Source organism: Lithobates pipiens, unplaced genomic scaffold (assembly GCF_037356315.1).
Source record: "Lithobates pipiens isolate NorthernLeopardFrog02 unplaced genomic scaffold, aLitPip1_a1.2 Scaffold_23, whole genome shotgun sequence".
Taxonomy (NCBI): Eukaryota; Metazoa; Chordata; class Amphibia; order Anura; family Ranidae; genus Lithobates; species Lithobates pipiens.
The window spans coordinates 97,556,493-97,578,521 of record NW_027507785.1 but is presented as its reverse complement, the minus strand read 5'-3'; the positions used below and the strand labels follow the sequence as shown (position 1 = coordinate 97,578,521).

Sequence of the window (22,029 nt, the reverse complement as noted above, 5' to 3'; positions counted from 1 at the left end):
CCGTAAAGCGGAAAACTTCAGCAAAATGGCCCAGTGAAGGAAGGGGAAGAAAAAACATCCACAACCCACTGTGGGCAACAGTAACAAAACACAACAACACAGCTCCAAAAGGTCATACAGGCACAAATGCACGGTCAAAAAAATAAAACAACAGAAAACAGACAAAAACAAGGATGCCAAACATAAATAAAAACACAACAAACAAAAAACTGAATATAGAACATAGCAATGAAAAACAGACAAAGAAAACAAAGGCAAATTACAACTGAAAACAAGAGAGATATGCAGCAAATACAAAAAGGAAAAAAACAAAACAACTACAATGATAATACAATCAAAAGAACAATCAATTACACTAAATGATTCAGAGGTATATAATTCATTGTTACTAAATAACATTTATTGAGCTATAATCAAAAGATTAATGACATATATTACTCATATTCATGAAATGCCTTATTTACCCTAAGTTGGATTTGTACCAAACAAAAGCACTGTAAGAAAGACGAACAATAAGATTATGCTATATAACAATAATAAAATAAAAGGTCAAAAAATATAAATAATTATAAAAAATAATTATGAAAAATGTATTATAAAAAAGGTTTAAAGCTTAGCATGTCATTCAGACCTGGGTAGGTAGTGGCCCTCAAGTCGTATACCCACTGAGTCTCCCTTTAAAGGACCCTTTGGTCAAAATTACCCCCTCGAGGGTTCCGATAGACACGATCGAGGGCAGCAAACTTGAAGACCTGAGGTCATACTTATGTCTAAAAGCCACATGGTAGCCAATGGTAGTGGTCAAATGTCTATTGGTGGCATAATAGACATGGTCTTTCATCCTCCTCCAAAATGGCCTTATTATTTTGCCAACGTAGAATGCTCTCAATAACCTTAGTAAGAATTCTCACTTGGTGATCAAGCCCTCGGACAAGGGTGGAAATGTGGTCATAATGGATGAACTACAATACAGAAACATGTGTTGGGATATATTGAAAAATAGATCTTGGTACAAACCAATACCTGAAAATATGATTGTAGGGTTTAATCAACAGTATGACGACACCATTTTTTCTGCCCGTGCTGATGACTTGATCACTAAGGAAATTTTTGAGGGTATACAAGTTCCTTGCCCTAAAACTACTTTTTACTCGCTCCAAAAAACACACAAAAATCTAAGATGTCCCCCTGGATGTCCCATCATCTCAGGAGTGGGCTCTAAAACTTATAGAGCGAGCAAATTTGTGGACGCATACCTTCGCCCGCATGTAACGACCTTACCCTCATATATTAAGGACACTTCAGACCTCCTTAAGAAGCTGGATGGCCTAAGTGTGCCTCCAGGCTGTTTACTTGTGGCCATCGATATTGAGGCCTTCTATTCATCCATCCCACATGATCATGGGATGGAGGTCATCTCCAGATTTTTAAGGGAAAGAGGTCCCACATTTTTCGGCCTCAATGCCTTTGTGCTACAACTTTTGTCTCCTATTCTTACCAACATTTTTTTATATTTGATGGGTCCCACTTCCTCCAGGTACAAGGTGTCACTATGGGCACATGTTGTGCACCCTTCTATGTGAATTTGTACCTGGGTGGGTGGGAACACGATCTGTTCTCTAATGATGAACATGTGGATCTCCTTTCAAATATCCTACATTGGTTTCGCTACATAGACGATGTTTTGATGCTATGGGCAGGACCAGTAGAGGCATTGGATCAGTTTATGGAAATGCTTAGTATTGACCAGCTACAATCTCTAGTTTACAATGCAGTCCAGTTTGAACACAATTGCATATCTCAATATTACCATTAGTATTGTTACTGATGGCATTATCAATACATCATTATATCGTAAACCCCCTGCTGGAAATACGATATTGCACTCGTTGAGCGCACAAACACGCTCTTTGGTTCAAAGGATCCCCTTTGGCCAAAACCTACGGTTGCGGTGGAACTGCTCTAATGATATTTCCTTCAAACATGAAGCTGACCTTTTGTATGAACAGTTGAGAGCTAGGGGATATACTAGCACTTGCTTAAAAAAGAGCCTTTAAAAAAGCACAAGGCAGGCCAAGGAATATAGCCCTGTTCTCAGGACCCAAAAAGACTGATTCGAATACTGTCAGATTTATTACAACTTATTCGGAGCAACATCAAAGAATACGATCCATTATCCAAAAACACTGGCACATTTTAGTGGCAGATCTTATCCTTACCAAATATCTGGGACCGAACCTGGAAATAACATTTCGACGTTCAGGATCCATTAGAGATCGCTTAGTATACAGTCAATACCATAAATCTGAGGACAAACAACGGGGTCATCCAGGAGTGTTCCGCTGATTTTTGTCATTTGCTAATAGAGGGATCCTCAATCTCTCTCCCCAACGGCCATACTCAACCCATACGGCATCACATCTCATGCCAGACTAGAGGACCGATTTACAGCATCTTTTGCCAATGTGGAGCATTCTACATTGACAAAACAATAAGGCCATTTTGGAGGAGGATTAAAGACCATGTCTATTATGCCACCAATGGATTGACCACTACCATTGGCTACCATGTGGCTTTTATACACAAGTATGAACCTCAGGTCTTCAAGTTTGCCCCCCTCCCCCCACCCGATTGTGTCTATCAGGACACTCAAGGGGGTAATTTTGACCAAAGGGTCCTTCAAAGGGAGACTCAGTGGGTATACAACTTGAGGGCCACTACCTACCCAGGTTTGAATGACATACTAAGCTTTAAACCTTTTTTAGAATGAATTTTTCATAATTATCATTTATATTTTTGGACCTTTCAGTATCTCGATCTCTGCCTTTTTTGTTATGTAGCATAATCTTATTGTTTGTCTTTCTTACAGTGCTTTTGTTTGGTACAAATGCTACTTAGGGTAAATAAGACATTTCATGAATCTGAGTAATGTATGTCATTATCTTTTGATTATAACTCAATAAATGTTATTTAGTAATGATGAATTATATACTTCTGAATCATTTAGTGTAATTGATTGTTCTTTTGATTGTATTACGGTACATGAGCGTTCATTTTATTTCAATTATCGTTGCCTGTTCGGGGGACCTGTCTTGACACTATGGATATCTTTTAACCATGAGTACGATTTGCTGTGTTTTGTGTGTGTGTGTTTTTTTTCTCCCTTTTTGGATTCGCTGCATATCTCTTTTGTTTGCAGTTGCAATTTGCCTTTATGTTTTCTTTGTCTGTTTTTCATTTCTATGTTCTTTATTCAGTTTTTGTTTGTTGCGTTTTTATTTATGTTTGACATCCTTGTTTGTTTTCTGTTGTTTGTTTATTTTTTGTCTGTGCATTCGTGCCTGTATGACCTTTGGCCCTGTGCTGTTGTGTTTCGTTACTCTGCCCTGCTGACACTTGTCCGCAGTGGGTAGTGGATGATCTTCTTTCCCTTCCTTCGCTAGGCCATCTTGCTGACGTCTTTCGCTTTGCGGAGGGGGCGTGGCTGCTATGTGCGGCTTATGCTGAGCTTGACCGGCGTTTCCTGCGTCGGCACGTGCGGATGACATCATGGCCACGACGGCACGTGCTTTCCCTTTTTGCCACCATTTTCTAGTCCGCGCCGCTGTAAGATGTCACCCTTGGCTCGTTCTTTGTGTCCCCATGCCTCGTTGCTGTTTGACATGAACGCACCAGGATGTATATAAATACTCCATTTACACACAAATTTTTGTGACTAGCGGAGGGCTGTCTCCCAAGGGGCTATCCAGTATCTGTCTATGTTAAAAGTAAGTAACTGTTTTTCTTTTTACCTCCCCAATTTTATACATATTTGTTCATAGTCGGTATATTTTACCACCAAGTACCTGCCCTGTCCCTGTTTTGTTATCTTTACTATAGATCACTCTATAGGGACCAAACTACCTGTCTAGGTACAGGATTCTGTATGGGTTAGCCATTAAGGCAGCTTGTCTTTGTTGCTCCAGCACCCTTAAATGTGGCTATCGGTCCTGGATTACTCTTTTCGTCAGTGCTTCACCCCTGTTTGGCAACCATTTGCTTACCACTCCTGATCTACCTATATCAGAAGGTATTTCTCTGCTTTTTTTTCCTTTATGTTTTGGGGTACTATTATTTTTTACTTATTTTTGCTGTTTTAAGGGATTACTAGGACACTGTTTTTGATTATATGATTCCCTGTTTATTGCAAGATTTGACTGTTTTCAGTCACCTATATGCTAACCACAGAAATGTATTCCCCTTTTCTGAGTATATCACATCCACACTTTCTGGATATTTATATACGAGGTTCATTTTCCTGCAAGGTATACTTATTTTTACTAATATATTTTTTTTGCCTGCGTTGTCTTTGTTCTATGTTGGTGTGTGATTTTTTTTATTTTATTTTTTTCCACTGGTTTTCTTTGTCCACCTGTGCCCCAATTTTTCCTTTTGAACAGACAACCGCTTTTTATTTCTAATGTGTAATATGTATGTTATAGTTACCAGAATTTCTTTTTTTTTTTTTTTTGTTTTTTTTAAATGAGTATGTTCTATTCTAGACAGTGAGATTCGTTCTCTCCTCTGCTATCTTTGAATACCTTGTTTGTATCCTGAAGAAGCCTAACGGTAAAACGCATTCATACACAAGGACTCACTGTATACTCTGTATTATTATACATGATTTTTAACCTTTGAATGTTCTATTCATGTATTGTATTTTCATAATAAACATTGTTATTTTTCTATACTTCACGATTTGTTTTGTATGCCTCTAAAGTCCGACCTAGGGATACTCAGCAAGTATCCCTTTCTTTATTTGTTTCCCATTTAATTATGGATGTGGCAATGCAAGTACTTTCCTTCTTACTTTGGTGCCCAATAGATAGTAAAGTGTAATAGTTCTTACATCCCTAGCATTTTACAAATGATATCCACAACAGCCTCTCTTAGATGTGCATTGAGCATAGCTGCGAACATATAAAATAAAATATATTGTACCTCCTGCTTAATATACACAACAAAAGTGTAACTGTATTTTACAGCTCTGCTTTCCATAGATATTTGTAGACATGTTATGGGAAAGGAGGAATATAGGGGATGCTAAATTTCACAAAATCACAAGCTTTCCTGCTGAACTGACCTGCTGATAGTCATCCCGACAAAGAGACAGGTACTAAAACCTTAATGCCTTGTACACACACGTTTGGATTTTCCGACAACAAAATCCATCGGATTTTTTCTGATGGATTTTGTGCCAAACTTGTCTTGCATACACACGGTCAGACAAAGTTGTCGGAAAATCTGATCGTTCTTAACCAGGTGCGTACCACATATACGTTGGGACTATAAACGGGCCAGTAGCCAATAGCTGTGGTCTCTTAATTTATTCCGAGCATGCACGGCACTTTGTCCGCCGGAATGGTCTACAAAATTTTAGATTCAGCTCTCAAACTTTGTGTGTCGGAAATTCCGACAGAAAAAGTCAGATGGAGCCCACACACGATCGGATTTTCCGACAACACGATCCGATCGCACATTTTCCATTGGAAAGTCCGACCGTGTGCACAGGGCATAAGACTCCCTTCACACGGGGTGGAATCGGATTTGATCAGCAAGGGATCTGCCTGCTGATCCCCTGCTGACCAGAGCAGAGCGGGTGAATAACAGGCCTGAAACGGCTCAGTTTATGCAGAAAACCCACAGGTGGACTTGATTGGATCACTCGTGTGAAAGGGGCCTAAAGGAAGAAAGGAATCCAACAAGAATTTATACATAATTCTATTTTAAGAATTTAGCAGCTCCTTCTTTCTTTCTGTATAATTGATAGTAGAGTTTTCAGTGAATGAGACAGAAAATACATTTATAAATTGCCAGCAATGGGCACCTACCCGAGTCATTGTAATACATTAAGAAGGCCAATCCTGCGGCAACACTGAAGCATGCCAGGAAGAAGACAGGCCCTATTGAAGAAAGCACATAACATGTTTTTATTATATTTATTACAGGTATGTCAATGAGTTTACAATCTAAGGTCCCTAAATCACATTCATACATACACATTGCTATTGCCAATTTATACAGGAACAAATTAGCCTACCAGCATGTTTTTGGGGTGTGGGAGGAAACACAATAAATGATTGATTATTTAAGCTATAAGTTCAATTAACCTCTCAGTGTATGTATAGCTAACACTTTTTTTTTGCTATGGTTAAAACCCCCATTAGGCTATTTTTGTGGCCTGTGTGCAGCCGGGAAGATTTCCCTTTACTTCCTGCCCTGGATACCAAACAGGAAATCTCACTAAGGTAATGGGAATTCACTAGAATTCTTGTCCTTATTGGACGATTTACCTTCACCTTTTGCTCTGGCAATTTCGAAATCGCTTTTAATAAGTGCCAAAGGAGAATGATAAACTCTAAAGAGAAGGCTGCGCACCGGTCTAGATGCAGCATTAGCAATCGGCCTCCACTTTAGAAATAGTGCAAATGGTCTTAGATTTATTGGGTATTATTTATTTTGATTGTACTTAAAGCGTTTGTTATCCCAACACTTCATATTCCTGATATGTGTCTGCTGTACCATGTTCTTGACTGGCAAACTCTCCTGTCCTCTTTGTATTGCTTCATTTATGCAAAATCCCTGGTGTTCCTGCTAGTCCCCTTACTTTCTTATTTTTAAAAAACTGCCCACACTAAGCAATAGAACACATCGTGGTCAGTTCTCTAGCTGGGCTGGGTACTCTCCCGCAATGATTAGACCTGTCCTGAAACCCCCCCCACTGCACAGTCATTCACTGGCAAGCTCAGTGTGCTGCTGCTTCTCCTCTCCCAGCTCCTATGCAACTAAGAACAAAAGGGAATGTGATCATTTATAAACAAGGGGGGGAGGGGGGGGGGGAGTACTGATTTTTTTTTTTATGTCTATACAAAAATGTTTTGCCTTTCATTTTTATTTTAAACTGAATGGGTTGCTTTGCAACCTGATCATTTACAATCACTTTAAAGTGGTTGTAAAGTCAAAGAAGGATTACTGCCAGACCCTCTGTTCTACCAAGCTATACTACACAGTGTAAAGGTTTGTAGAAAATGATGCCGCTAAATACCTTATTTCAGATTGTTTCTGTTTTTTGTTCACGTAACCTCCAGCTGCTCTCCTCCCCCTGATCAAAGGCTACAGCGGGAGGGGCTGAGATTCAGATCTGGCATCAGCCGGGGGGTCATGTGACCACTGTGCCGTCTCCTCGTCCCCTCCTGCTGTAGTCCTTTGATAGGGGGAAGAGAGCGGCCGGAGATCATGTGACTGAACAGAAATGACCCAAAATAAGGCATTTAGTGGCATAATTTTATACAAACATTTTTAATTTTATACAAACATTTACACTGTGTAGTATAGCTTGGTAGAACAGAGGGGCTGGCAGTAATCCTTCTCTGACTTAACTGCCAGCTACTAATAGTGGCAGGAGGGGAGGATGGGGAAGAGATCGCTCACACACAGGATCTGACAGGCAGGGAGGGAGGGGGGGAGAGAGAGCAGAGCAATGGGATGACAGAGGCACGTAAACAGACCACGGTATAATGGATCAGCAGGCATGATTACTATGATCAATTTACATAGGGGGGACACAGGAACAGACAGGATCAACCAGTTGTTTTTTTGTTTTTTTTTACAGCATAGAAAGGGACAGATTAGACAGCACAAGCACAATGCTGTTTAATCTGCTATAAATGAACAGAATCCTTTTCTTAGGGTTACAACCTCTTTAATCAATAATCATTCAAAAATGTTATAAAAGTAGGTTTATCTCTATAAAGCAAATGTGGGGGCATATTTGATTATGTTTTTTTCTATTTGTTAGAAGTTTTACTTTAAAAGAGATGCGTTTTTTTTTTTCGTTTTTTTTTTTTTAAGAAGCATCACCATCAGCATCGGTGACTTCATTATCGCGATCTTGCCTGAGCCTGGACCAGCTCATGGGGAATGAAAAGACATTTAGGACATTGTAGGTTAGGTGGTGGAAGAGAGATATTTATCACTCAGAATTTGGATTGGGGTAAAGGCTCCAGGGAAGCCTGGTAAAGAAAAGCAGACAGTATCCCTTTTAAGTGGAAGAAAACCCTAACTGTAAGTATTCTTAAAAAGGTAGGATAAGTAGGAAGAGGAAAGAAGGAACATTTTTAAGAATAGTTCCTCTGTTGAGTCTGGGGTTCGGGTTGTGGAACAGATTTGGTGGGTCTACTTACTAGGATACCTGCCTTATTGTAGGAGGACTGGGAAGCCTCACAAGAACAGGTGCTGCAATGGATTTTAAAACTCTGTGGATGCTGAATTAACAGACTTTTTCTGGGCGAGAGGTCTTGGAGGATCCACCTATCACTCTGTAAGTTGTTTGGTCTGAGCAAAAAAGTCTACTATATAGACTCTGGTTTATTGTTGAAGTGAAGCAGTTTTTGTTAATTTGGTTCAGCAAAGTAAATGGAACAAGTAATCCTTCAAGGAGATTGTGTTGTAAAGCTACTAGCCACATTCATACCACCATAAAATGAGTTTTTCTAATTACTAACCTCTGTCATTGAGGAGAATTTTCTCCTGGTCTGGAGAGATTTCTACAGGATCGGAGGTATCTGTAAAATGTAAAAAGTACTTATGAAAGCAGAACCATCAGAAACTTTATGCATCTATTAAACTTCCTGACATGCTACAAGCAGTACATTTTTATGGCTAAAAAGCAGTAGTATAGCCCCACCGAAGGGATAGTGACTAGGAACACAGGCTTAAGCTGTGCCCGAGAGGAGCATCCTTGAACAATGATACTGTCCATGTGCTGCAAGCAGGAGGAGGGCAGCGATAGCTCTGATCAGTAGGAGGGCGGCAGCGATAGCTCTGATCAATAAGAGGAGGGCAGCAATAGCTCTGATCAGTAGGAGGAGGGCAGTGATAGCTCTGATCGGTAGGAGGGCGGCAGCGATAGCTCTGATCGGTAGGAGGAGGGCAGCGATAGCTCTGATCAGTAGGAGGGCAGCGATAGCTCTGATCGGTAGGAGGGAAGCGATAGCTCTGATCGGTAGGAGGGAAGCGATAGCTCTGATCGGTAGGAGGAGGGCAGCGATAGCTCTGATCGGTAGGAGGAGGGCAGCGATAGCTCTGATCGGTAGGAGGAGGGCAGCGATAGCTCTGATCGGTAGGAGGAGGGCAGCGATAGCTCTGATCGGTAGGAGGAGGGCAGCGATAGCTCTGATCAAGAGGAGGGCAGCGATAGCTCTGATCAATAAGAGGAGGGCAGCGATAGCTCTGATCAGTAGGAGGAGGGCAGCGATAGCTCTGTTCAGTGGGAGGAAGGCGATAATAGCTCTGTTTAGTAGGAGGAGGGCAGCAATAGCTTTGTTGAGGGGGGGAGGGGGGGGTGATAATCTGAGAATATTTTTTACACTGGCATGTCAAAATGTCAGTGGTAGCATCAGGGAAGCGGGTGGGGGAAAGTCAGGCAGTCTAATGGAAAACTCCAATTCCTTCAACAGCAGATATTTTACAACAAAGCACATTGTAATGTAATTTAACTAAAATTACCTTCCCAGTTAATTTTGCTGCCAGTAATAGTATATGAAAATTTAAAGAATGATTATGTTCCTGTCTAATGCAACTGACTTACATGTTCCAGAAGTCTGCAGACCTCAAAGTGTCAGGTAAGCCCCAGCACTGTCTTTATATAAACTGTCTATGTCCCTCTTGCCATAATTATCTAAAAATCACAGGGCTTCCAGGTATGTTGAACACATTTATCAACTCCCCTTGCCATTCTCTAATGTATTGCTCCAGTGGCCAATCACCAGGCTTGTTATGTCACATGCAGGCAAGAGACTTGTGTAACAGCGTTTAAGAGGATAAAAAACAATTCTGAGTTTCTTAGAAATTGGGGCTGTGGGCATGAGTGATAACAGTGAGTTAAAGCAAGTGAAGGATGAAAGAGTATCTGTACTACACATAAGGGGAAGCTATTTTTATGACCGGTTCTTAGTTTTAACAAATACACACAAACCTACAGCTTAAAGTGATATTAAAAGGCAGACTTTTTTTTTTTTTTTTTTTTTAAGTAACAACGTATCTGCTCTGTGCAATGGTTTTGCAAAGAGCAGCCCCAATCCTCTACTCTGCCCCCCCCCCCCCCCCAAGGCGCTCCTAGGCCCCTGCCCTCATAGCAAGCAGCTTGTGATGGGGGCACCTGAGCAGGCTCGCTCCTTGTGGCTCGCACCCCGTCCTGCTCTCTCCTTATTGGATCACTGGCTGTAATTGTTTTCTAAATAGTGCAGAGCTGTGTCTCATTAAATAATGTGCATACAAAATTTATATTCATGATCAAAAAAAATGAAAATGTCAAAAAATTTGAAAAAAATAAAAACACTTCATCTGTGTCAATGCTTCCAAAACAATCACCTCTGTGTGTGCTTGTCCTCAAAGGGACTAATATCCCCTCTAAACGCATGTCTCATTGGCCTTCATCAGTAGATCTACTGATGAAGGCCAATGAGATGCCGACATGTGTTTAGAGGGGAGGAGCCGAATCTGTGAAGCTTCGGGAGTGTAGATTTGCAGTGAATGAAGTGATGATGAGACATGCTGTTTTAAAGTTTTTATCTTGTAAGTGGATTTGTTTTGGGGCTTTTAATAAACATGAAAACAGAGTACACTATGGAACTTGTGTTTGTTGTTTCATGTCTATAACTTACAGAAGGAATAGCGCAATTGAGCACTTAAGAGAAAGTGAAGGAAGGTTTGTATGACGGCAATACAAACTCCGATTACCCACACAGAGGAGCAGTCTGGAGACTGTAGGATTACCATTGGAGTGTGAAAGTTAAAGTGGATGCAAACCCAATGTCATCCTTTCTAAACTACTGCCATAGGGGTTATCTAGAAGGATATACATGCCTCCTGCATGTATCTTTACCTGTCAAATGTCTCCCCTCTGTCTGCTATGAGACCCAAAAAACTGCATATTCTGTGGGTGGGTCTGTTGTCTGGAGCTCAGTGGGTGGAGTTGTGATGTCAGTAGACTCCCCGCCCACCTCTACATTTCCCTTGTCAATATGCATTTTCTCCTGTGTATTTCTTACACTGAACTTCTGTTATGATCTCTAACATTCAGTGAAAAGACAGGAAAGTCCCCACATGACTTCAGCATGCCCAATCATGCTGAGGTGGGGAACATCCAATCCTGGCAGAGCAGCAGAAGAAAGGAGTGGGAGGGAATTAAAACATAATGCATGCCTCTTAGGCTAGTGCATGAGATATGTAAATCACCTGTCACTCACAGCAAGGGGGAGGATTTGACAAAGTTTTTCTCTGTTTGTCAAGATTTATCTCACTGAACAATAAAAAAAAGAGGATTGCTCAGAGCTGGATTAACTCTTCGTGGCAAGACTGGGCTCAAATGATAGGAAATCTTATACTCTACACAGGAGTGATTTGTCTATGCTTTTACATTGGTCTTGGGAGGTGAGCAGGCACTTTAGCTGGTGGAGGTGTGTACTGGATATTGGTCCTTTTGAGGACGAACACACAGCGGTGATTGTTTTGGAAGCATTGACACAGATGAACAGTTTTTTTCAAATTTTTTTACATTTTCATTTTTTTTTATCATGAAACGTTTAATATAAATATTGTATGCACATTATTTATCGAGACACAGCTCTGAACTATTTAGAAAACAATATTGAATTTGGTGTGGTGTATCACTGTGTTCAGCAGCTGTGCAGTCACATATATTGGTGATTTCACACATTTACCTTGTTATAGGAGGAAGCAATTTATTTTGGCGCTGATTGTTTTTATTTCACAATTCACTGGCTGTGATTGACAGTCTCAGCTAATGAGGAAGAGATCTGGGAGACGAGCTGCTTTCCTGCACATCGCTGGATTGAGATGAGGCTCAAGTAAGCATTAGGGGGGCTTCTGCACACAGAAGGTTTTTTTTTTTTTACCTCCATGCATAGAATGCATGAAGGTAAATAACCTTGAGCCTTTACAACCACTTAAAAAATTTGACCAGTTCAGCGGGCACTGGTGGAATTGTTATCTGTGCGTGATCCTCCATGTTTGACGGAAGTCGATCGCATTGACTTCTGTAGAATAGGACTGTTGGAAAACTTTCATTCAATCAGCGGCTGCAGTGCTAATCAGTATATTCTGACAGAAGAGTAGTCAGAATGCAAAAGCACAGTGGGAAGGATTCTTTCTTCCACCTTGCTTGTGTAGATGGGGGAATTTGTTCATTTTACATTTGACCTACTAGCTGAACCAAAAATCCACATAAGCATGTAAACTCAGCTTTAGTTTAACTCTTCTTTCACTCTTCCTTCTCTTCTTATTTACAAAGACACAGAACAACTTAACATAGTTCAGCTACACAGAGAAATCCTCTGAAACTTACTCAGGATGCTTCTACTTGGCAACGAGGCATAAACCTTGTCTGCATTGTTCCTTACAGCCCTGTAGAACTCCTGACATTCTCGTTCCCCTTTTTTCTGGAGGTGCTTCAGCAGGTCAACCAGCCGGGTACGCACAGGAATTTTCAGACTTCTAAACTGTAAATAAGAAAAATTAGGCTTGCCACACAGTTATTCATAGACATACTAACCCTTTCCGTCTGGCAATGATAACACGTTATAGTTTTCTAAGATTTGAAAAGATGTTTTTTAAAACTTAGCAGTATTGCACTGATCACATCGGGGTATATTATCACTCTAATGCCCCGTACACACGATCGGATTTTCCAACAACAAATGTTGGATGTGAGCTTGTTGGTGGAAAGTCCGACCATGTGTATGCTCTGGGGAAAGGGATATCGCCGCTCCAGGTAGATCAAATTGGAATGGACCTCTCCTCTGGATTAGAAGCCACAGGTGTTGGCAATGTGTATAGCAATGAGGATGAGAACAATTTTGGATAGCCGCACTCCAAAAATTAGCCTTTATTCGTAGAAAATATGATCAAAAATACCTTCCACAGCAGAACGGACAGAAGAGCTGACGCGCTTCACACGATCAAACAGTGCTTAATCATAGCTCATTATAGTATGTGTATATTCTATCGGAAATTTGTTGTCGGACTTTCCACCAAATGTTGGCTAGCAGGTTCCCAAATTTTCCGCTAACAAATGTTTGTTGTCGGACTTTCCGATCGTGTGTACACAAGTCTGTCGGAAAAAAGTCCACGCATGCTCAGAATCAAGTACGAGCTGGAAGTGGTCAGTCTTGCAAAACTAGCGTTCGTAATGGAGATATCACGTACGTCACTACATTCGTAATTGTTGGCAACATTTGTGTGACCGTGTGTATGCAAGATGTTGGAGCCAACACCCTTCGAACAAAAAATCCACGGTTTTGTTGTTGGAAAGTCTGATTGTGCGTACGGGGCATAAGTGAGAATATATGAGTGCCTAAGTAGAAGAAGTAAGCAGGCAATTTTGTAATTCATAAAATTTGCCTTATACCGACCAAAGTTTGGCTGGACCATTCACTTAATTTGTGTAAATTGAAGAATGCGTTAGTATATTTGTTGTTCAGCCCTTTGGCGGAGCAAGACAAAACTAACCGTGTATGCCCAGCTTTACTTGCAGACAGACCTCAAAGCTCATGTAGGACTAAAGCTTTCTTCAAACCTGGCATGGTGGCCTGTGTGCTAATATGTTATGTTACTGGTTGAGCCGGGGCAGGGGATTGAGGGCACCCCTTGACTGTAAAGCTGGTCATACACTTTACAAATCTGTGATAGTAGTGAAGCTTGCAACCACAACTGCTTCCTGTTTTATAACACCAAACGGCATGTTCATACTATATTCAGTGACCTGCAAATAAATGTGGGCAAGTCACCACTATAGGACCGCTAGAGCACATAGAAAACAATTGTTTTCTATGCACCCCACTCCTGCCACAACACTGGTGGGATATGTGCTGTGAGTCTGCATTTTTCCGTACCGCACTGTGCAGTGACATGAAGTGTCAAGATTTGACACTTCAAATAAAAAAATAGTGAGATATACTAACAAGTTTATGACATGTGATTATTGTACACCATGATGTGGATATGTAAAATGTGTCATACATTACCTGTCTGAAATGAGTGTTCATATTAAAAGAAGTAAAAAAAAAAAAAAAATCATATATATATATATATATATATATATATATATATATATATATATATATATATATATATATATATATATATATATATATATATATATATATATATAAAATCATAGGGGTTCCTGTGCCTGATCCAACACTGACAGCCTGCGCCGTAAAGCACTGAGTATTAACCACACAGGCTAGTGTGAACCTAGCCTTAAAGGCCATAAATAGTGGAAAAATGCAGAAATCACCTCAGTTCTACTCCTTTTTAAATCAATTTACATCCAAAAAAAAAATTTCAGTTGTTTACTGGATAGCAAGAAAAGGAATTGCAAGACTGCCAAGTGTATTGTCCTGCTTTACAGCTTTAAGGATTACACCTCTCCACCTACTAATCTATTATAATGTCATGTGCCCATATCTTAGTGAAGCTCCTTACAGCTCAAGGAGGAGAGAGAAGCCTCAAAAGTGTCAACCTTTCATTATTAACAGTTACCACAAATGCAGCTCCTCCATACTGATCTGAGATTGACTGAAAACTGCTGCGGGTACAGTATGGGGGGTGGATTTATTAAAACTGGTGCACTCCGAATCTGGTGCAGCCGGGCATGGTAGCCAATAAGCTTCCAACTTCAGCTTGTTCATTTGAACTATAACAATAAAACTTGAAAGCTGATTGGCTGCTATGCAAAGCTGCTCCAGATCTTCCATGCTCCAGTTTTAGTAAATAACGCCCTGTGTGTCTGAGTGCCCACACAGCAACCTTTTTTTTTTTTTTTTTTTTAACTGACAGTGCCTTTAAAGAAGAATTCCAGGTATGGATATCCAGCTTGGACCAATGTAACAATGTATATAACATAGCTGACCAATGCCCCTGGAAGCTGGAAATTACTGAAGTAGACCCACTCTCTGATTGGCTGAGGTGGAGATAGTGATGTCACCATCCTGCCTCTCCACCTCATTGAATCAGAGAATGTTTTGCATTCATTCAGAAAGTGAAAAGCATTCTCTGAATGGTGTCCATGCCAAGCACCCGACCGCCTGTATTCAGAATGCATATGGGGCAGCTGCTTGGCGTGGGACCCGGAAGCAAGTGGAGATCCCTGGAGTAGTGTCTACTTCAGTCATTTCCAGCTTACAGGGGCATCAGTCAGGTGTGATATATAGTGTACAAGCTGGACCGGTGTAATTGAATATTATATATAATATTCATACAGGAATAAGTAAAGTTTTCTTTTAAATCAACGACTAAAATCGGTACAAAGTCTAAAGCCCCTTTCACAGTGGGCAAATTCCGTTATGATCAGCAGAGGATCAGCTCACAGTCCCCCTGCTGATTGGGCAGACGACACGTGCACGAGCGCTCAGTTTCTGCAGAGTGGACATGGACAGAGCTCGCTCTACTCTATGGGTGGCTGGGAATCAACGGATTTCTCTGTCTGTTTAAACCAGTCTACACTCCACTCCACTCCGCTTTCCCTTAACAGAAGAGGATGGATCCCCTTCCAGATTTTTAAGCGGACCGGATCAGACCCAGAGGTAGGCTAGAGTAAACTGACATAAGCCTCTCCATAGGGATGACTAGACCTTCCAATTGGGTCCGCCTGAGAAACTGATAGGGAGAAAAGCTTATGCTCCCTGCCAGTTAGAGAGCTCTAACTCTGTCTTAGCAGTGGCTATGTCACACCTCTGTAGAGAGATCAATGCTTTCACATAGAGAACACATGTCCATCTCTGCAGCATGCTGGCAGGAATAGGCTTTTCTATTCAAGCTGTGAGTGCTTTCTAAAGAAAAAGTTTGCACAGGTTTTTTTTTGAGGTTTAGAATGTATTTTGATAATTTAAAAGGTTTGCCCTTAATTTAGAGGATAATATTTCTGTGTGAGATAGTAATAGTACCTTTTCAGCTTCCTTGTTTGACAGAACCTGAGGATAGACACGATTAAGCTGCAAAATAATCTTGTCCACAATCCGCTCAGTCAGTTGCCTGTTGCTCGTCAGAAAAGGCGTGTCCTGATGTAGCCGGTCAGAATATAAGATGTCTGAAAATAAACATTATATTTTGAATTAGCAGTCCAGTCTTCAGTTTCTTCCGAAATGTGAATGAGCTGGGATTCCGAAATAGGAATTGTATATGAAATGTATATATTTCAAATGTCTTTCCTACCAAAATCAGTTTTTATTCTGTTCATACAGGTTTGTGATCCAGGCACCCCCATTCAGATGACTGTGAGAACTAGCATCAAAAGCTTTAAGGACGATTTAAGTTCAGAAAAATATCAGAACATGATTTTCTCTCGCAGCATTTCCATCAAAACAAACGAACATTCAGCTTCCTGGCCTTAACTCTGGTCCTACAGACCATTAAAAAACAAAATCTCCTGTGCTCAAAGGTGATGTAATGGTGCCCATGATGTCTATGGCTCCAGGTAACTGCACAGGCCCTGCTGCCCCAAGGGTTGGGGGAACCCAATGGAAACACTGTAGAAAAAAAAAAAAAAGAAAAAAAAAAAGGCGCACCAACCTTGCGCATTACCCAAATAATATATGTTTGTATAAAAAGAAAAAAAGAAATATACTAACAAACAAATCAATCATGAAAAAACATTTGAGTCCACAATGGACTCCAAGGATTGGCTCTGAAGAAGAGGGCATCTCCCCTCTAAATGAGTCAGCCATCTGGAAGGTCCTTCGGCATGCTGGACACAATCTTAGTGACTTGGTTGCTTTGTGTCCATTGTGGAGTCAGAAATGTTTTTATGATTGATTTGAGTAGATCTCTTTACTTTTTATACAATCTAAGCATTACTTGGGTATTGCGCAAGGTTGGTGCGCCCTCTTTTAATTTTTTTCTACAGATCATTACACAGTAACACTCAGTACCTTGATCCATAAACTTGACAGCCCCTTGCTGTTCTGGCTCCTACCTCTCTCCTAGGTGGAGCCCATCTGACTCCTGGGAAAAGACCTTCTCTGTCTGCTGAGGTGGAGCCCAGAACCATGATCAGGTCTCTACAAAAAGACCATCACAAAATCTGGACCCAGGACTGGGGACTAAGCAAATTTTTCTAAACAATGAGGAAACTGAAAAGCCAGTTTCCTCCTAATTGAGCAAACCCACTGGAGCCCCTCAACCCCCCTGGTTGAGAATCCTGGGCCAACATCACCCTTGTGGGGCATTGCACTGCCACATGGCATAGTCCAATCTTTGGTCTCCAGTGCTGTTAAAGAGGAAGTAAACCCTCATAAAAAAACAAAAAAAAAAAACCAAAACGCATAACGAGCTAGTATGCATGGCATACTAGCTGATTATGTATTACATACCTCAGATCGAAGCTCCCGCAACGGTCAAAGTCTCCCCCTATAGGCGCCGACATGTCATCCTGGAGTTACATCTGGGTATCGTGGCTCCGGCGATGTGATTGGCCAGAGCCACGGTGACGTCACTCCCACGCATGCACATGGGAGCTGCCGGTAATGGCATGCAAACTGAAGCAACGGCACATAGGTGCCATTGCTTCAGTTTGCCCAGTGTGCTCTCTAGGTGATTGAAATGTTCAGCAATTCCTTCCTAAAGGCCCACAAAGATTGCAACAAAGACAAAGTCAGGTTTCAGTCTGTTCAAACCAGCTTAGAAACATCTGAGGGCTTGTTTTAGGTGCCTTTAATAATCATGAAGAATCTTTAAATATTCTGAGAACAATTTCACTTCGAGCACAGGTTAGGCAGTAAGTAAGGGGACATGTGGTCCTTCCTCTGGGCTCTTGATGCCGGATGAGACCCCTTGTTGTACACCTTTGATCAATAATGGAAACTGGAAGGTAAAAATGTGTACAAAAATATGAAACCATTTAAAAAAAAGTTTTATTGACTTTACAATTCTTGCCCTCATGCATGGCGAACTTGTTAGAGGTAAAAGCAATTTTTCACCATGGGAAGGTTAAATGTCTCTGTTTACATTTACTGTACAAGTGCGATTTGACAGCTGTTCATTGGCTGCTCGTTACCTGATGCACATATGACTATGGAATGTCAGGGTCACCTTGGCCAATAGCAGTAAAAGATGTACTGACTAAATTTCCCAGCATATCCTTCATAAGTAGACATTTTAAAATGTAAGCGTTGGCACACAGTTGAAATACGAGGGTGTGTGAATGGTCTCAATGGCCAAAAAACGTGCAATGCTGCTAGTGTATTAATCCAGACATCCCTGCCAGAGAGCAAATTCAGGTTCCATCCTCAATTTCTCTACTGCAAATAAAAAGATAAAGCTTGGTCAAGGACTGCTCGAAACTATGACTGGCCAGTACAGGCACAGGAACATCCTGAGGCCAAGCCCGCTACCCAGTGACCCCTGGGCTGTTCTATTTCACTGTTCAAATATAGATCAGATATGTTTAATGGAAGAACCTATGACCAATGCCAATCTTCTTCCACCTTCAATAAAATATAGGCATGTTGGTTGGTTTCTAAAACCACTCTCTCCTACCTAGAAATCATGCCTTCTGAAACTTCCCAAACTTGACTCTTTTTCTTCTCTTCTTTTTGATTGGAGCCGAGACCAGACGCCCAATATTCCTCCCTCTTGCCCCTCCTCTACCCCCCTACATTTTGCTTATTCCTGTACCTCTGACCTACATTCTTTTACCTTTTCTGGCTTTTTTACACTTGCTTTGGCTTCAACACACAGTAAGGGCTAGTTTACACTTGCTTCAAAACATGGCTTTGGACATGCTTTGTTAAAGCTCTCTGAATACCAGTCAAAGCCCCTGTAACTAAATAAAATGGTAAGCTTACAGTCCCGTTTACACCTTGCTTTTGCTTTGCTTCAATTTATTATATGTTGTTTTAGTTGTGCTTCAAAGCATCTACAAAGCATCCATAGAAGTCTATGGTAAAGCTCGCTTGAAGCCCCACCAAAGCCTCATCGGCTCATCGCAGCTCCACCAAAGCCTCATTTAAGCCCCACCAAAGCACCAAGCAAAAGCAAAGTGTAAAGAGGACTGTAAGCCAACCATTTTATTTAGCGACAAGAGCTTTGACTGGCGTTCAGAGAGCTTTAACAAAGCGTGTCCGAAGCCATGTTTTGAAGCAAGTGTAAACTAGCCCTTAGTCTTTCATTCCGCCACTCACCTGCAAGAAGTATATACTGTACGTAGTAGCCTCTCAGACATTTCATTTAATTTTTACCGTTTCCTACTCCGAATCCGTTGTTTTTCAGTTACACGTTTTCTATAGATTCGGAGTCAACCTATGATATCTATTGTCTACTGCTCCTGTTGAATGACTATAGTGTAAAAAAAATATACTGCGATCTCAAAAGAACAAAAAGCTGCTGCACAAGATGTTATACTACACCAACATAAATATGCTGCGTTGAAAAATGTGACCACACAATATTATACCCAAAACTGGTTACCAAAATTGATCCAAAAATATTAATTGTGAATTAGTACTGCATACAAAATTAGTACTGCATACTAATACAAAACGTACCAAAAAAAGAATTGTATCATAAATTAAATAAAGTGACATATTTATAAACAGTCCAAATGAATGATAGTTCCAAAAGTTATAAATATCAGAAAAAAGGCTTTATATATCCGTGATTATTTAACCACTTCCTGACCAGCGCACGCCGATGTACGTCGGCAGAATGGCACAGGCAGGCATATTGGCATACAGGTACGTCCATTTTAAAATGCCGCCCTGCCATCGCGTGCGCACCGCCTTCGCGGGTCCCGCGGACTCGATCACCACAGGGATACCCGCGATCGTCTCATGGGGTGGCTGAATGAGGAGATGCCATTGTAAACAGTATCTCCCCGTTAGGCCTAGCAACAAATTACGCTGATCTCTGATCCATGTGATTGGAGCAGAGATCAGTGTTCACTAACACAAAGCCCAGCCTCCCACAGTTAGTAACAGGCCCCTAGGAACACTTAACCCCTACACTGCCACCCCCTGGTTAACCTCTTCACTGCCAGTGTCATTTACATTACACAGGAATCAATGCATTTGTATAGCATTGATTGCTGTATAAATGACAATGGTCCCAAAAATGTCTGATGTGTCCGCCAGAATGTCGCAGTCACAATAAAAAAAAAAATAAAAAAAAAGGAAGAAGAAGAAAAGCTGATCGCCGCCATTACTAGTAAAAAAAAAATATTAATAAAAATGCCATAAAACTATCCACTATTTTGTAAACGTTATAAATTTTGCGCAAACCAATCAATAATCGCTTATTGCGATTTTTTTTTACCAAAAATATGTAGAAGAATACGTATCGGCCTAAACTGAGGGAAAAAAAAAGTTTTATATTTTTGGGGGATATTTATTATAACAAAAAGTAAAAAATGATGCGTTTATTTCAAAATTGTCGATCTATTTTTGTTTATAGCACAAAAAATAAAAACCGCAGGGGTGATCAAATACCACCAAAAGAAAGCTCTATTTGTGGGGAAAAAAAGAACGTCAATTTTGTTTGGGAGCCACATCGCACAACCGCGCAATTGTCAGTTAAAGCGACGCAGTGCCGAATCGCAAAAAGTGGTCTGGTCTTAAGCCAGCAAAATGGTCCGGTCTGAAAGTGGTTAAAAAGTGACTTCCACACAAACTGATATGTGAAAAAGAAAAAGCCTCCACCACATGAACACACTGTCGCTTACCGGAACCCCGTGTTCCCTTATTACAGGGGACCACACTGCACGGATGGCTATAACCCCAGCCTGGGATAATAATGGCACACAGGAACCTCCTTAGCTTCAATGGATACCTGATACCAGGAAATATCCACAATTCAAAGGGTAATCCACAGGATCAAATGTATGGCAGGTAACCCAAAAAGCAAGTAGACTCACATAGCGTAAAACCTTTAAACATTTATTGAGTAAAATTAGCCAAATCAACACTTACAAAAGAAGAAAAAACAGTCAGCATAACACAAGCCGGCTGGCCTCGTAAACAGCCCATAGCTTCCGAGACTAGGCATATAGCGGTCACGTCAGTACGTCGCTCCTCCTCCCTACGCGTTTTATCATCAACAGGATGTTGTCACGGGGCCCCATCATAAAAAAAATGATCCCTAGATGTGGGGCTGTGGCCTCGGTGCAAGGGTTAATAGCCAATTTGTCTAGGGGAGAGGAGAAACAAGTTTTATTTACCTGATCCTCCGCTCCTCCAGCAGGCAACGCTCCCTCATGATCCTTCTGCGTCATCACGTCCAGTGCAGGGACGTGGACGATGCTCTCATCATGATAATGTTGGGACCCCAGACAGTGGAGCGAGCGAGTGCAGACACTGGTCTAGCTATGGGGAGGAGCTGGAGAATTGGGTTAGCAAATTTCTCTTTATTGTTCCCCTAGACATAAATGAGAAATTAACCCTTTCAATGTGGGTAGGGGATCATTTTTTTATCTGCCCGGAGTTGGGCTTTAAGTGCTGCATTGACATAAGCTTCGCTATGATGTAGAGAAGACATTCTGTGCTTGCTCTGCCAGAGTTGTAGAAAAACATGGAACTTCTATAGCCCGGGTTTTCCGACACGAAGGTGCGATCAAAAAACTTTACTTGAAAATTATTTGTCTTACGATTCATGGCTTTCAGAAGTAAAGCGAGAATGGGCCATGATACTAGAACTAAGCTTATTCTGTACTAGAAGAATGCAAAAATAGAGAATGAATATTTATAAAAAGCAGCAGAGATATATAAATTATCAGCTTGGAGATGCATTTGATCCATTATTATCTTCCATTCTCTTTCAACATTCCCAGAAGGGAATATTTTCCTGTCATTGAAAATCCATTCCAAGTGCTCCTGAGAGATGACAGAAATCAATTACTCGGTTCTTTCACCATAATTTCATTTGTCTTCATGTGTTTTATTAAAGCAACTGGTCTTTTTTTTTTTTTTTTTTTTTTTT

At 40.9% G+C, this 22,029-nt stretch overlaps 1 protein-coding gene across 2 annotated transcripts in view; it reads right to left on the bottom strand.

Moving 5' to 3' along the window:
- Positions 1–22,029, bottom strand: part of CARD19 (caspase recruitment domain family member 19) — a 70,066-nt gene that overhangs the window by 10,780 nt on the left and 37,257 nt on the right. For both annotated transcript variants that reach the window (XM_077452093.1, XM_077452094.1), the window contains exons 2-5: positions 16,008–16,150; positions 12,407–12,560; positions 8,544–8,603; positions 5,871–5,942 (exon numbers count right to left, since the gene is read on the bottom strand). In XM_077452093.1, coding sequence (XP_077308219.1) covers positions 5,871–5,942; positions 8,544–8,603; positions 12,407–12,560; positions 16,008–16,150 — 429 coding nt within the window. The remainder of the gene's footprint in view (positions 1–5,870; positions 5,943–8,543; positions 8,604–12,406; positions 12,561–16,007; positions 16,151–22,029) is intronic.